The following is a 14,343-nucleotide window of genomic DNA, read 5'->3' as shown; positions in this document are numbered from 1 at the left end:
TATCACAGTAAGATGTGTGTGGCATTATATGTAAAGTTATGAATTTTGTTGCCTGGCTATCTCACGGAAGGAATTTGTACTAGAAAACACTCTCAAGGACTTGCATTTCCAAGGGGGAAATGAAATGTAAAAGTGAGGGGCAAACATTCAAAGCCACTTCTCTCTCCCTGTCCATCTGTCTTTTTATACCCGAGAAGACCAGAAGAAACAGCTGCTGGACTTGAGGGAGGTGTTCTGACCTAAAAAGTTCAGTCTGTAATGCTGACAGAATGGGATAAGGACTTAACTTTTGAATCAAGTATAGTTTAAGTTTAGCACCAGAAAGCTTTTTAATCTTTATTTTTCATGTAACCATTTCTAACTTTCATGTATCTTTACTTGTACTTCCTTAAAATCTATCTCCTTGAAGTTTAAATAAACCTGTTTTTATTACTTAATTGAAACTAATCCAGTCTAATTAAGTTACATTGTCTGGGTACCTCAATTTGAGATAGCAAGTTGTTGTGTATTGTTTCCTTAAAGGGACAACAAAACTATCTCTGGACTGTCCAGATCTTTTTTTTGGGGGGTGGGTGGGGGTGGGGGGATGTTCTGTACCTTGGGAGAACACCCAGCACCCCCCTGTTAAATTATTGTGTGGTATCCAATGCGAAGTTTGTCATGTTGGATGTCTTCGGAAGGCTCAGGATGTACCGAACATTGTTGTTATAGTGCTGTAATAGTTATGTTATGGGTTATAATTTTATCTATATAGTTATGAGGCTGAAAATGTATCCTGATGGCTTAAAGCAAGCCCAGACAAAGACTCTCAAGAGCAGAGAGGGAGTTCACACCTCATCAGGGCAGGTATGGGATAAACCCAGCCCAGCCTCACAGGAACAAAACACGCTGGCATAGGCAGAAACAAAAGAATTAGATTCTCAAGGGAGTCACACACACCCCTGCCCCGTCCCCTTACTTTGGTCAGTTTGGAAGTGATGAGGAATGCTCACCTGACTCGGAAGGGGTGGCGGGAAGTCAAGAGGGAAGAAAGAACATGATAAAAGGGGAGACATTTGCCATGCTCTCTTTCTCTCTTCCACCTACACCTGCAGACACCACACAAAATGATGGAAGCGTAGATCAAAGGGGAGAGCTTGGCTGAAGAGCAGCCAGACAGCCTGTTGTGAGAAGCATCTGAGTTTGTGGCCTGGTCTACACTCCACGTTTAAACCGATTTTAGCAGCGTTAAACTGATTTAAACCTTTATATCGATATAAAGGGCTCTTTAAATCAGTTTCTGTACTCCTCCCCAACAAGAGGAGTAGCGCTAAATTTGGTCTTACCCATATGAGTTAGGTTAGGTTGGCCGCAATCGACGTATTGGCTCTGGTGGTTCCCACAGTGCACACTGTGACCGCTCTGGACAGCACATCTGAACTCAATGCAGATGGTCAGGTAACAGCGAAAAGCCCGCGAACTTTTGATTACATATCCTGTTTGCCAGCGTGGAGCTCTGATCACACAGTGGCGATGCGTCACCATCTCAAAAAGAGCTCCATCATGGACCTCGGGAGTACTGATCTGATCGCTGTATGGGGAGACAAATCTGTTCTTATCAGAGCTCCGTTACAGACACGAAATGCCAAATGCGTTGAAACAAAATTCTCCAGGCTACACAGTGCGCTTGACAAGCGAACGGAAAGCCAAGAATCAAATGGGCGCTATGGAGGAGGGAGGAGGTCATATGCACTCAGCTATCCACAGTCCACAGCATCTCCAAAAATATTTGCATTCTTGCTGACTCCCATGCTGTAGTTCAAAACACAGTTGCTGCTGGTTCAGAGTTATAGCTCTACAATTTACATCCCTCCCCTACCATGTGATAAAAGGGAAGAGAATACGTTTTTGACTTCTTTTCAGTGTCACCCGATGTCTACTGATTGCTGTAGTATACGTATGCTGCAGCATGAAGAGCAGTACTGCTCTTCTTCTCTCCCGGTGGCGATGGTACATATGACTGCTTCCATCGTCCTCAGCCCGAGTGCTCCTCGCTGGCTCCGTGAGGCTGCGGGGGCGCCTGGTAAAATAGGAATGATTCTGGTCTTCTCATAGATGGTACGAACGGCTGTAACCTCCTCATCATAGCAACTGGGCTGAGCTCCATCAGCCCCCTCCCTTCGTGTGTAAGAAAGATTCGTATACTGCCTGGACTCATATCACGCGGGATGCTGGTCTTCCCGAACACTTAATTCCTGCGGGACTGATAGCACTGGAGGCTGCCTCCCCTCCTTATCTCACTAACATCTCTGTTTCTTATTCCTGCATTCTTTATAACTTCAAACACATGGGACACATGCCACGGGATGCAGAAGGTATGGGGCAGGAGGCAAGTGTTTGCAGGGCACCCCCGTGATGACTTGCAGCTCATCATTTCTGCAAGATCTCCGTAGCTGTGATGATCCTCGAGACCATGTCTTCCGTACACTGCCATATCTAGCAACTGACTCTATTTTTAGAAACTAAAGGGGATTGACTAGGGAGTCATTACCCTTTTGCATTGCTCCCAGCCGACCCTAGCCAGGCCCCATGATAGCACAGACCTACAGAATGATCCATCATCTTATGCTAATTACACAGCAGCAGGCGGTACAGAACTGATAGCCATCGCTGCTATCATGCAAGCAAGTGAATGCTGCTGTGTAGCGCTGCAGTTATCGCATCACGTGCAAGTGAACAGTGAAGAAAAAAAAGCTGAACAGATCTCATGGTTGCTAGTGCTTGCGCAGGGCAATCCAGGGAAAAGGCGCAAATATGTCTGCCTGTTGTTTCCGGAGGAAGACATGATGACAATACACACCCCGCATCAATGATTTTTGCCCCATCAGACTCTACGATCCTCTCAACCAGATTCCAGGGGCGGGGAGACCGCTGCGAACTATGGGATATACGGAATAGCTACCACAGTGCAATGCTCGAAACGAGCTCCGCCTCTAGACTGCATGGACGCACTCGATTATTGCTTAGTGGCGCTCACTCGCACTTATACAATGTTTTACAAAACAGTTTGTGAATCAAGGACATTAATTCCCGTATATGTAATCTCCTGTATGGTATTGAAAGATCAGCTGTAGATGCGTTCCTGCTTATTTTATTGACAAATCTGACTTTTATCTTGACATATAATTAAAATCATCATTTATAGTTAATAAATATGTCGTTTATATCTACGAGCAGTGTGTTATAGGTAGAAGTATGAGGAGACTCCTTGTGAGTAACAAAGGAGGTGAAGTAACAGGTTCGAATAAGTACAAAAGTGAGGTTTATAACTTTAGACAGAAACCTCGGCCAGTGCAGGAGCACTCCTGCAGCAGCCCCCGGAGGTGATGATCTCAGGAACAGAGCTGAAAGGAAGCCTGGAGGACTTTTAAAGCTCTCATTTTAACACGCTAATGAAAAAGCAAATCGAGGATGATCTAGTGGGCGTCATCAGCTGCCTCCCTGTAACGTGCCACAGGCTTGCACCACCAGAAGACAACTCACGGGGGTAGGCCAGCCCCCATAGTGTCTTGCCTGGCTTCCCCAGCCTCTGAGGACACGACTGACGCTGATCATGGGGAACCATATCAGGCCCAGCGCATACTCTTCCACCCCCCACCCACTCGGCTGCTCTTACGCGCCGGGGTGCCGAGCAGAGAAGCGCCCGCCTTTTGAACTGCCGCGCCCTTCTAGGCCTCGGCCAATCCTCTCATTGGTAAGCACCCTGCCGTCCGCCTTTCCCCGTCATAGCGAGTCGCCGAGCTACCGGTGCGCCATGGTGCTTCGCCTGCCGCCTGGCGGTCCCGTGCGCCCGGGCCTATGGGGGGGCTAACGGCGCTTGCGCTGCGGCCGCCTGCCGGGGCCGCGAGGAGTCGCGCGGCCCAGCAAGGCGCTTGCCGCCGGGAACGGGCTGCGCGGCCGATCCTGCGAGCGCGGACGAGCGGGGGCAGCGAGGCGCCGAGGGCACACCGCCCACTGGGATGCGGGCGCAGGGCTTGCGCCCGCCAGTCGGGCCCTGGGGAGCGAGCGGCCGCGGGGCAGCCCGGGTCCGGTGACAGGTGTGAGCGGGCGGGCAGCGGGCTCGGCCCCACGGCCTGTCGGGGGGGTGTTAAGGGATGAATCTCTCAGGCTCGAGTTGGCCACTGCCTGGCTCACTTGGAGTGTGGGTGGGAGCTGGAGGGTTGCTTAGGCTGGAACTTGTCATGCAGCGGGGACTCAGCTGCTCTGTGCTGCCAACCCAGTCGCTCTCTGCACCTCCGCATTCTTTTGCAGTAGTGGTTGCTCTCGCTAGGCTAATTCCTGTTTAGATAACTTGACCTAGCACAGCAGTGAAGACGCCTTTAGTTTCAACCCCTGGCTGTGGGAGGTTGTCTGTTCTCATAGGCTACTGGAAAACCCGAGAAACCCCCCACAATGGGGCTCACCTGCCTGTGGCAGGTCCCTGTAGCATCTAAGGGGTACCAGGATCCTTTTCAACGAAGGTGGCTGTGTGAAATTATTTAAAATAAATCTCTCTCCTGTTAAATGAGTGTGTTCTTATGGTTTTCTGATAGGTCAGTGTGGGGCCCCACCAACACTCAGTCGTGCTGTCCCCCGTGATACTAATGGCAGAGAGAGCTTCCCTGTTAGAACGGAAGTGACATACAAATGCCATGATGGCTTTGTTAAAATCCCTGGAAAGTCAGACACTGTCGTTTGCCTTTCAACCTCAGAGTGGTCAACCATTGGAGAGTTTTGTAATGGTAAGTATTTTATTTTCTCTGGTCAAATTTGCTGGGGCCACCCTTCGCTGATGAAAATGTCAGACTTTCCCCCACTGAACAGGTCTACTCAAAATTAGCTTTAATAACTAGTTTCAATTTCCTTGCTGGATCAGTGACAATATACAATTAACCTGCTTATTCAAGAATCTTGTTGCAAAGCAATCTGTGAACATCCATCAGTGAGACCACTTGTGCTTGATTCAGGAATGTGCAGTTTACATGGACAGGAATGGGAAGTAATTTTCTGTTTGAGTTTTGACTGCCCAGAAATAGGTGGGGATGCTTTCATCCTCGGGATGCTCATACAATTTTGCTACATCACCAGGCAAATGTGAAATAAGGCTGTTTTTAAAATGATTTACCTGTATAGTACCACTTATATTACAAAATTGTATAAATGTCCTGGCCAATGGGAGCTGGGGGCGCAGTGCCTGTGAGAGAGAGTCGCATGGAGCCAATTGCGCGCCTCTGCCTAGGAGCTGGACCTGCTGCTGGCTGCTTCCGTGGCGCAGCATGATCCACGGTGCCAGGATAGGCAGGAAGCCTGCCTTAGCACCCCTGCTGCACCGCTGACAGGGAGCCACCTCAGGTAAGCCCACGCCCCAATCCCCTGCCAGGCATGAGCAGCTGAAAGGAGGAGGATTTTGTTCAATTAGTGGCGACTGAGGATGTGGAGAAGGAAAGATTTGCGAGGGAACCACAAGCTCTGTGTTTGCCATGCGCAGTTTAAGCTACTGGCAGGGAATCCAAACAGGAGTTTTGTGAGTTGTCAATATAACGATTGCGTCCAGAGCTGTGAGAGCAGATAGGATCCCAAAAATGGGCGCACAAGGAAAAGAGGGTGGGCCAAGGAGAGAATCCTGGGAGATTCTCACTGCTGGGGCCAGAGTGTGAGGGAGTTGGAGGATCCATCAAACTAGACCTGAAAGTATGAGATGGAAGAGTCAGGAGAAAAACTGTGAGAGGCTGGAGTGACAAAAGCCAGTAGATGATGGGATTAAAAGAAGTAGAAATACTTGATCGTGTCCAAGGCACTAAGAGGTCAAGGAGAATGGGGTGGGGTAGAGGCCCTGGGAATTGTGTGAGACTTCAGTAAAGTGGAGAGGATGGACACAGACTGGAGAGGGTCACAAGGGTTAAGGTTGAAGAAGACAACAGTGCAGTGGTATTAACAGAATGTTCAGTTAGAATTGGAGATGAGGAGCAGGGGGGAAATCTGTCTTTCTCTTTCTACAAGCCTCAATCTACTAATGCCTTTCTCTCTCTTAGCTCCTTCCTTTTCCTTTTTTTTTACTCAGTTCATATCACCTGCTGCTTGGAGCAGCACCCAGTGAGCTTTGTCCAAGCTCTTTGCCTTTCCTTAAAAATAATTTGAAAAAAATCTCCCTTCCCTTACATATTTTGCAAAGTGTCCTGCTCTAATGCTCATATGCTGTTTTGTGCCTGTACTGTAATAGCTGCTGCTGCCTCTAAATCATAAACTTTTGGGGAAGGGTACATGTTAGGTACCCTTCACTTATGTTACAGAGCTGTGCGCACTTAGTGTTTCTTTGTTTTTTAAAAGTGTGTGTGTGTAAGTGTGTGTGCATGTGAATATATAAATAGAAAGGCATAAAACTGTACTTTTTAACTTTCTTTATAGCTAAATCTTTCAGACCCTGTGTCTTTCTCTTTTCTTGCTAGCTAGCTGTGGTGCCGCACCAAGGTTAAAATCTGCTGCCTTAAGGAAGGAAGATGAGGTGAAGAATTACTGTCCTCCTGGGAGCACTATGAATTATGTCTGTCGTCCAGGGTATGAGAGCACCGAACTGAGACCTGTCATTACTTGTCTTGAGAATTTAACATGGTCAGAAGCCCCTGAGTTCTGTAGAGGTGGGTGTCTTTTTTTTGTCACTTTTCTCTCTCCATTGAGCAAGTGGCCCTCTGTGAACAGATGAGTGTTTTCTGTTAAGCAGCTGGTTCTCATTTCAGCACCAGCTTGTCAATGTTAGTTTGAAAAACCTTTTTGTCAGGTTTTGACGTAAATTTTCAATTACGCTTTAAATGGGGAGAGAAAGCAAAGTGAGTACTATTGAACGTTACACAGCACTTGCAGTAGTTAAGCTTTTCGTTGTGTTGGTTGTTCTTTCCAGCAGCAATAGGAAATCACAAATAATGGGGTACAGTTAATATTGTACTGTGGTAAATACCCATTTAAAAATGGTGAGCACAGTATCCCTGGAAGCTATATGTGAAGGAGAATAATAATAATATTTTTGTTGTTAAAATTCACACATTTAAAAATTCTAGCCTCAGAGACCACTCATTCAGCATACAGTTCAACCAAACTGAATCACTGTATTAAAAAAATTAATGAAATATTTAATAACTATATTATGGCAAAGTTGTTCAGATACCAAAATACATAACAAAACTTAATTGACGAATGGCCTGCATTGTGAAGAATACTATAAGCCTTGGCAAAGCTACTTATATTGAGTCTATATCTGTTGTATTACATGCAAAAACCTACATTAATACAAGGTGAGAGAAAGGAGCCAAGTGAGTGGTCACCCTTAACAGCAGTTCTTTTCATGTATGTGTTATATTCTGTTTGACAAACGCAGACTAGATCTTAAAACTGATGTGAATTTCTTGTGCAATCTTAGACTTAAGTAGTCTGATATGCCTACCTAGGAAAATACTTGATGTATATAATAGGCCCTATATTTTTATGTGAAAAAAATCTTTGTCCACATCAAGGACGGAGCTCTTTTCCCAATATACTTATTAGTGGTATTTGCTGGGGCGCCCTGAATGCAGCATGTCTCTTCTGTTTGGCATGTGAACATGGTGAGTTTCTGATAGTGTGTTCCTTATGGTAATAAGTGTCTGGCATCAGAGAAAGCATCACAAGTAACTCCCTGTACCAGGTAGGAGGAGTCTCTGCCATTGAAGTTGACAAAGTGATAGAATTAAACACTTAATATGGACAATAAGAATATCCACAGTTAAGGAGAGAGTGAACTAACTGGGCTGCTGGTCTGCCACTGCCAGAGTCTAGGGTGGCCAAACTTACTGACACTTTGAGCCACATACAACAATGTTCAGAATTTCAAGAGTTGGAGCAGGAGGTACCTGCTGGGGCTCGGGGCTTCAGCCCTACTCCTGCTGAAGCCCTGAGACCCGCCTCCATGCTGGGCATAAGCCCCCAGTCCACCACCCTGCTCCAAGGTATGGGTCCCAAGAGTCTGGTAGGAGGGCTCCATGAGCTGCACTTCAACTGTAAAAGAGACACTTGCAGCTCGCAAGCCACAGTTTTGCCACCCCGGCCATAGTCTCTTGTAAGTCTGTTAAAGTTTGTTGCATAACACGCTAACACTGATCTTGTTCTGTGCTAGGGAAATCTTGTGGTGTTCCAAAAGGACCAGAGCACGGCAGAGCTGTTATAACAAATGACCAGTATGGTGCAAGAGCAGAGATCATTTGTGATGAAGGGTGAGTGTTGGGCAATTGGTGCTGATTCATTCACAGAGCTTAGTTTGGTGTAAAACTAGTGGTGAACAGTGGAAAATTAATAATAGAAATTCCAATCTAATTTAAAAACCTAATCTGAGCAGGTGCTACAGATCTGCTGTTCTGGCTTCAGGGCCCTATTGAAAAAGTATAACCTTCAAGCTGAATTTGGCCAGGTGTCGATCATGATCCCTCAGTCCTCCAGCTGAAAGATTAAGTTGGGAAGAAGCAGGTGCAGCTACGGTATCATGGGGTATGATTCAGTTTGCTCAAGTGGCTCTTGGAAAAAACTACCATAATATGTATTGGGTTCTAGTTTCGTTGGATTATGCAGGTACTTTCTGGACATCAGAGTAATTGAACAGGGAAGCACATGGCATGAGCATAGATGTCTTCATTTTAATTCATGTATCATTTTGTTTTTCACTGCATCACCCATTTCAGTGGTATGTGCAGGGTTAGATTCCCTGTGCTAGGATCATAATGATTGGGAGGGGCTGGTTATGGAATAAATTGCCTAGGGAAGTTGTGAAATCTCTGTCATCAGAGATTTTTAAGAGCTGTTATCAGATATCAAATCACTTTACAAAGGGCAGCAGTATTGTTTACCCCATTTTACAGGTAGGGAATCTGAAGCGCACAGGGGAAGTGATTTCCTACGGTCACCCAGAGGCAGAAATGAGAATGAAATCCAAGTTTCCTGAGTCCCAGTCCAGTGGTTTTTCCTCTAGCCAATACTGCATCTGAGTTGCACCCACAAGAACATCCAAGCTATTGTTGTGATTCTTCACATTTTCTTATGCAGAAGTGTACACGAGATGCCCACCTTGGAATTGTGTCCGCCAACGAAAGTTTTGGGTTTAAATGGGCTGATGATGTTTGGACATTGAGATGTTCGGGTTTTGAAAGAGTGGCAGCAGCGAGACAGACCTGGGGCAGCTCCCTTCTCTCCCTGTTGTTGCTGTCAGCACAAATGGCCTTTGGGTGTAATGTTTTAAGTTGGAAGAAAAGTAGTAGCCACCTGGTCACAAATGATGTTCATGTCTATCCTTTTGGTCCCTGCCGTTTCAGCAGACTGGTGAAAGAACCTGAAGAAACCAGCCTTACTAGGTGCACCTCTCATCTCTTTCTCTAAATAAGGCCACAACCTTTAGCCTGTGATGTTAAAGGAAGTAGTGAAGGCTAAGTGACTGCACTGACAGTATGCAGTACTTCCTCTGTAAGAATTAGCTAGCGGTCTAGCTAAGTATGTCTTGAATGTGGACTGTTGCCAACTCTTTGGTAGAAGAGCAGAGTTAAAATAGGAAGAGGAATGATGGAACTCAGCAGGCTGAGCTACTGACTTCCAGAGTGACAGAGATACCCCTTTTAGTCCTTTGCTCCCCACAAGGGAGGTGTGACACAACCTCCTACTCTGAAAATCCAAACGTCTTTGACATGCGAACACTTTGAGAAGATTAAAAGTCTGGAAAATTACCAATTTCCTTAGTATTTTTCAAATTCTGGATCTTATTTAGGGACTTCTTCTACCTTCTGGAGATGTAAGAAATAAGAAGCATTAAAAAATGTAGAAATGAGGGACTTACTTGTTTCCCTCTGCTAAGGTTTAACAAAGATATTGCCCAGAAATTCCCAAACATCTAGCTAGTATAGACTTTAAGGGGAAGGATTCACCTGCTAACATGGTCTCTGCAATCTTATACCCACCCATTTGCTTGTTCTACATTGATTTTAACTACTCAGCATTCTTCGGTCCTAGGGGTCATGTTGGTACTTAGATTAGGAATGACCCTACAGGGTCACTTACTGGCAGAAAGAACCCCTATTCCAAAATTCTAGAATATTACAGTAGTAATTAGAGAGTTAGGTAAGAAACTTTTTCTGTTTTCTTTAGGTTCAGATTACATGGGCGGACTTTCATCCAATGTCTGTTGAAGGGAGATCAAGTTGAATGGCATCAACTTCCAACTTGTGAAGGTCGGCTATTTTTACGATTTTAAGAAGAATTTATGATTGGAGCTGTTGCAGAGTAACTGTTACAGAGCTTTCATGTGTGTTTTATATTCACTTAATTTAGATTACATTGATAATATGGATATTTTTGAGAGCAGGAAGACATGATGAAAGTATAGGAGGATCTGTTGTGTTGCTGGTGCCTTCTGTAGAAGCCACAGTTTAAACAAACAAAAGAAACCCACAGCCTTCTCTATCCCTACAGAGCACTCCCCTTGGGCTTGCTGTCTGGTGTATAGACACAATTGAACCCTGAACACGGGGATGGTGGGGTTCGATTAGTTTCTCATTCCTCACCAAATAATCTCTGCTGCTTTTGAACCTTTTCATCCAACTTTTTTTTTATTTTGTGTAATTCCTCCCTGTTAACTATTCTCCTCCGTTCCACTCAAAACCAACCAACCAACCCTGGACTCCATACTCAAAATCTGAGGCTATTTCAGAGTGAAACTCAGTATTAAAACTTCTTTCCAGTTGATTTGCTTTTACATTTTTGTCCTTGTGGACACTGCCTGGGGTGGATCTGTCAACCAGATCTGTCAATCTGGTCTAGAACCAGCTGCATGTAGAAGGAAAGTTCTAATTGAAGCTTTCAGTTGCTGGAAAGTTGTAGAAGCACAACTATTGTCTTTCAAGGATGTCAATCAAAGAGTCCTAGCTCCTTATATATAATGTGGGGGAGGGATGTGGACTGATAAGGCTGTTATCTGGGATTTGTTTCATGGAGCCAAAATCTTCCAGATGAACGGATGTTGGAAATGGAGAAAAGTTTGTAAATCTAAGGAAGGTAATGCCTCACATTTTGTTAAAGGACAGTACTAATTACACTCTCAAATAGTTGAATATTTTCCCCCTTTTTAGGAGGAATTGTAAAGGTATACTTAATCTTTACAGTTCACCTCTAACTGAAATGTGCATTAATATTCATGATGCCATTCTCTTTTCCTTCAGCAATTACTTGTTCTCCTCCTCCTAATATTGCCAATGGGATGCATAATGGCAGCAACGTGGAAATCTTTGTCTATAACTCATCAGTAACTTACAAATGTGACCATAATTACTCACTCACTGGAGAGGCCTCCATTCACTGTACAGCTAAAGATAACATCAGTGGAGTCTGGAATGGGTCTGCCCCTGAATGCAAAGGTGACTGACTGACTGTTTTTATCTTCATCTTGTTCTACTTTCTTCCACCAGAAAAAACACATTTTGATTGCTAGGCAAACCCATAAACATGAGGAAAATGAGTTAGGCATTAATCATCTAAAGGTACTACTTATGGGAACCTGGTTGCTATTGGAAATGTAATCCTTAAAAAGTGGTTGTTGCTTCATGTACACACGAGGAAAAATTTAGGTCTCATGGGTAACCTTAATTCTGTGATTTCCTAACTTCTGAATGGTTTACAGTTTTAATAACTTATTTCTGCTGTGGGTTTTATGTAACTTCTGGGCTTTTTTAAAATGGATTATATAGGCACAAATAGCCTCATTGTACACACTCCGTAGCCAAGTGTTTAGATTCAGCAAATTCTTTCAGTTAAGCTAAGTGGATGAGACTTGGGTCTGCCATATTAGAGATCTGGGTTCTCCTCCTAGCTTGTGTAGCTTTCATTCAGGGAGGATGGGTTGCTCAGTGATAACTTGGGTTTTGAAGGGCACAGGGTTGTTAACACCAGTCAGTAGAAATAATGAGAGTTGAACTCATCATCTCCTGGTTCCCAACATGGTGCACCTTCTCCTAGGCCAAAGGATATTTGGATGTGAGGGATAGAGATGCATAGTTCTGAGTTGCGCATGACAACACCTTGCAGAGAATATTCAGTGAAAACAGCATGTTCAGGGGTTTTAGAAGTCCCTCTAGGAAGTTTTGATGAGTAAAACTGAAGGGAAATGACAGATTTTGGCAGTTTGTAACTCATGGTGGCAGGAAGAGGCACCACGTTGAGCCTTTCACATCCCTGCTGCAAACCACGGAACTGTTAGAGCTCTTTCCTTTTAAAGAAAAAAAAAACTTTTGTAAAGGGAAGTGGTAGGCAGCTCAGTGTAGGGGTTGCTATGGGATATAGGAATGGGATCCCAGCAGCAATCTGCAAGGTAGCCTAACTGATAGTACATGGACTCTCCAAAGTGTAAGTGGGTTAAGTATGTCCTGTCTCTAAAGATGCCAATTCCTAAACATTAGTTTGGCAACCTCCTGGCTCTGAGTGGCTCTCAGTGACTTTTGCCAGAATGTCAGAACATGTATCCTCCTATGTTGGACCAGAAACTGAATACAGCAGTGTGGAATGGACCAGGTCTCTGCATTATGGGGGTGTTTTTCCTTTTCCTTCCCCCTACCCCTCTCAACACTGAGACGGTGCAGGAAATGCATCAATATTCAGATTAAATACCAGCTATATCTGATGGTTGAATTTCCGTCAAAGAAAGAGGAAGTCGTTTTAAAATAAAAATTTCTAAATAATACAGCCCCTGTCTAAGCCCCCGTCGGAGACTCTTTTGGCCTAATGTAATAACATCAACATACAGCTTGTTCACCAAAGGGGAAAAAAATGAACAGAGTTAGGTTAGTACAAACAATGGGTTTTATATCTTCTGAAAGAAACAGCTCCGGTCACTATAGGAAGCCCGCTCCCGGCAGCAGGGCCGTGGAATGCTGTTGCAGTTAGGGATACAGACTGGAAGGGAAACCGATAGAGGGCTTTAAATGTTTCCATTTTACACCCTAATGAACAAAAGCAGATGAGGGGTAGTTCTGGTGAGAGGTTCCATGTAATGTGCTCACGACTGCACCCACAAAGATATGCGTGCAGTGGGGCGATCTGGCCCCCTCTGTGTGTGCGCCTGGGCAGGTCCCCCCCGCCTCCTGGGACATAGGCTTGATGCTGATCCCTGGAGCGAACTAATAACCAGGGCCCGGTGCAGCCTCTTCTCTTCTACCCCTGACCCCACCACTTCCTTCCCGGACAGTGCCTGGGTGCAAAGCAGTGACACAACCCCTGCCCCTTTTGAACACACCCCACCCCCACTTCTCATGCCCCACCCAAACTCTCCTGGCCACGCCCCTGCTTCCTGCCCCCTTTCCTTGCTGTCACCCGAGCTGTAGCCCTGACAGCACTGGCAGAGCTGGAGTGAGCGGTTGCGCCCCTGAGACTCTGCTGTCAGCCACGCCGTGGTCTTGGCTCCATGCTGCCAGCCCGGCACTTGAGGGCTCCTGATGCTGCCTCTGCTCTGGGTAAGTGGGTTGGAGAGGAGAGTGGCCCCGACCTGGGAACAGAATCCCCTCGGTCCCCGCCCTCCCCTGCATCAGTGCCAGGTTGGATGGGGACTGGTGCTGCAGTGGCTCCCCTGGGCCCTCCCCATCACACAGGGCCCTGGCTCCTGCCCCCATGCAGTGCCTCAGCCTGGGCTGCATCCAGCTTGGCCAGTGGGGGGCAGGAGGGTTTGAGGGGGTCTGAGCCCCATGGCAGTGACAGATACCTGCTTCCCCACCCTGGCACCGCACCTCTGCGAGCCTTGGGCCCCTGGGAGCACTTCTGCCTTGGGGGAGGGATAGTTCAGTGGTTTACACATTGGCCTGCTAAACCCAGGGTTGTGAGTTCAATCCTTGAGGGAGCGACTTAGGGATCTGGGGCAAAATCAGTACTTGGTCCTGCTAGTGAAGGCAGGGGGCTAGACTCAGTGACCTTCCAAAGTCCCTTCCAGTTCTGGGAAATAGGATATCTCCATTAATTTAAAACAATTTAATTTAAACTCTGTCCCATTGGTGGGAGTGTTAATGGTTAGGGCCTGGTGTTGGGGGTATCTCCTGTCCATGGTTGGAGGCAGGCCAGGGGAAAGAAAAAGCCACTTTGAACAGCAGGTAAAGGTGCAGCTGCTGTAGCTGACCAATTTCAGTACACGAAGTTTGGTGTATATGACTCCTAAGATTATAAAATGAGCAAGTTCCCCCATTAAAGCCTTTGGTTTGTGACTGTACAGAAATGGATTTAAAACTTCATTAAAACTAATGTTAAAATGATCCAGTACACAGGGTAAGAAAAGAGCATCTGTAC

General features: G+C 45.8%; 1 protein-coding gene across 3 annotated transcripts in view; it reads left to right on the top strand.

Moving 5' to 3' along the window:
• The window catches only part of LOC116828710 (complement receptor type 1-like), a 306,270-nt gene that overhangs the window by 275,562 nt on the left and 16,365 nt on the right, over window positions 1-14,343 (top strand). For all 3 annotated transcript variants that reach the window (XR_012655701.1, XR_012655702.1, XM_075064831.1), the window contains exons 12-13: window positions 10,171-10,253; window positions 11,241-11,435. Coding sequence is in view for 1 of the 3 variants with exons in the window: in XM_075064831.1 (XP_074920932.1) it covers window positions 10,171-10,253; window positions 11,241-11,435 (278 nt within the window). In the remaining 2 variants the exon portion in view is untranslated. The remainder of the gene's footprint in view (window positions 1-10,170; window positions 10,254-11,240; window positions 11,436-14,343) is intronic.

This window comes from Chelonoidis abingdonii, chromosome 4 (genome assembly GCF_003597395.2).
Source record: "Chelonoidis abingdonii isolate Lonesome George chromosome 4, CheloAbing_2.0, whole genome shotgun sequence".
NCBI lineage: Eukaryota > Metazoa > Chordata > Testudines > Testudinidae > Chelonoidis > Chelonoidis abingdonii.
The sequence above is the reverse complement of the archived record's forward strand: the minus strand, read 5'-3'. Positions and strand labels throughout refer to the sequence as shown.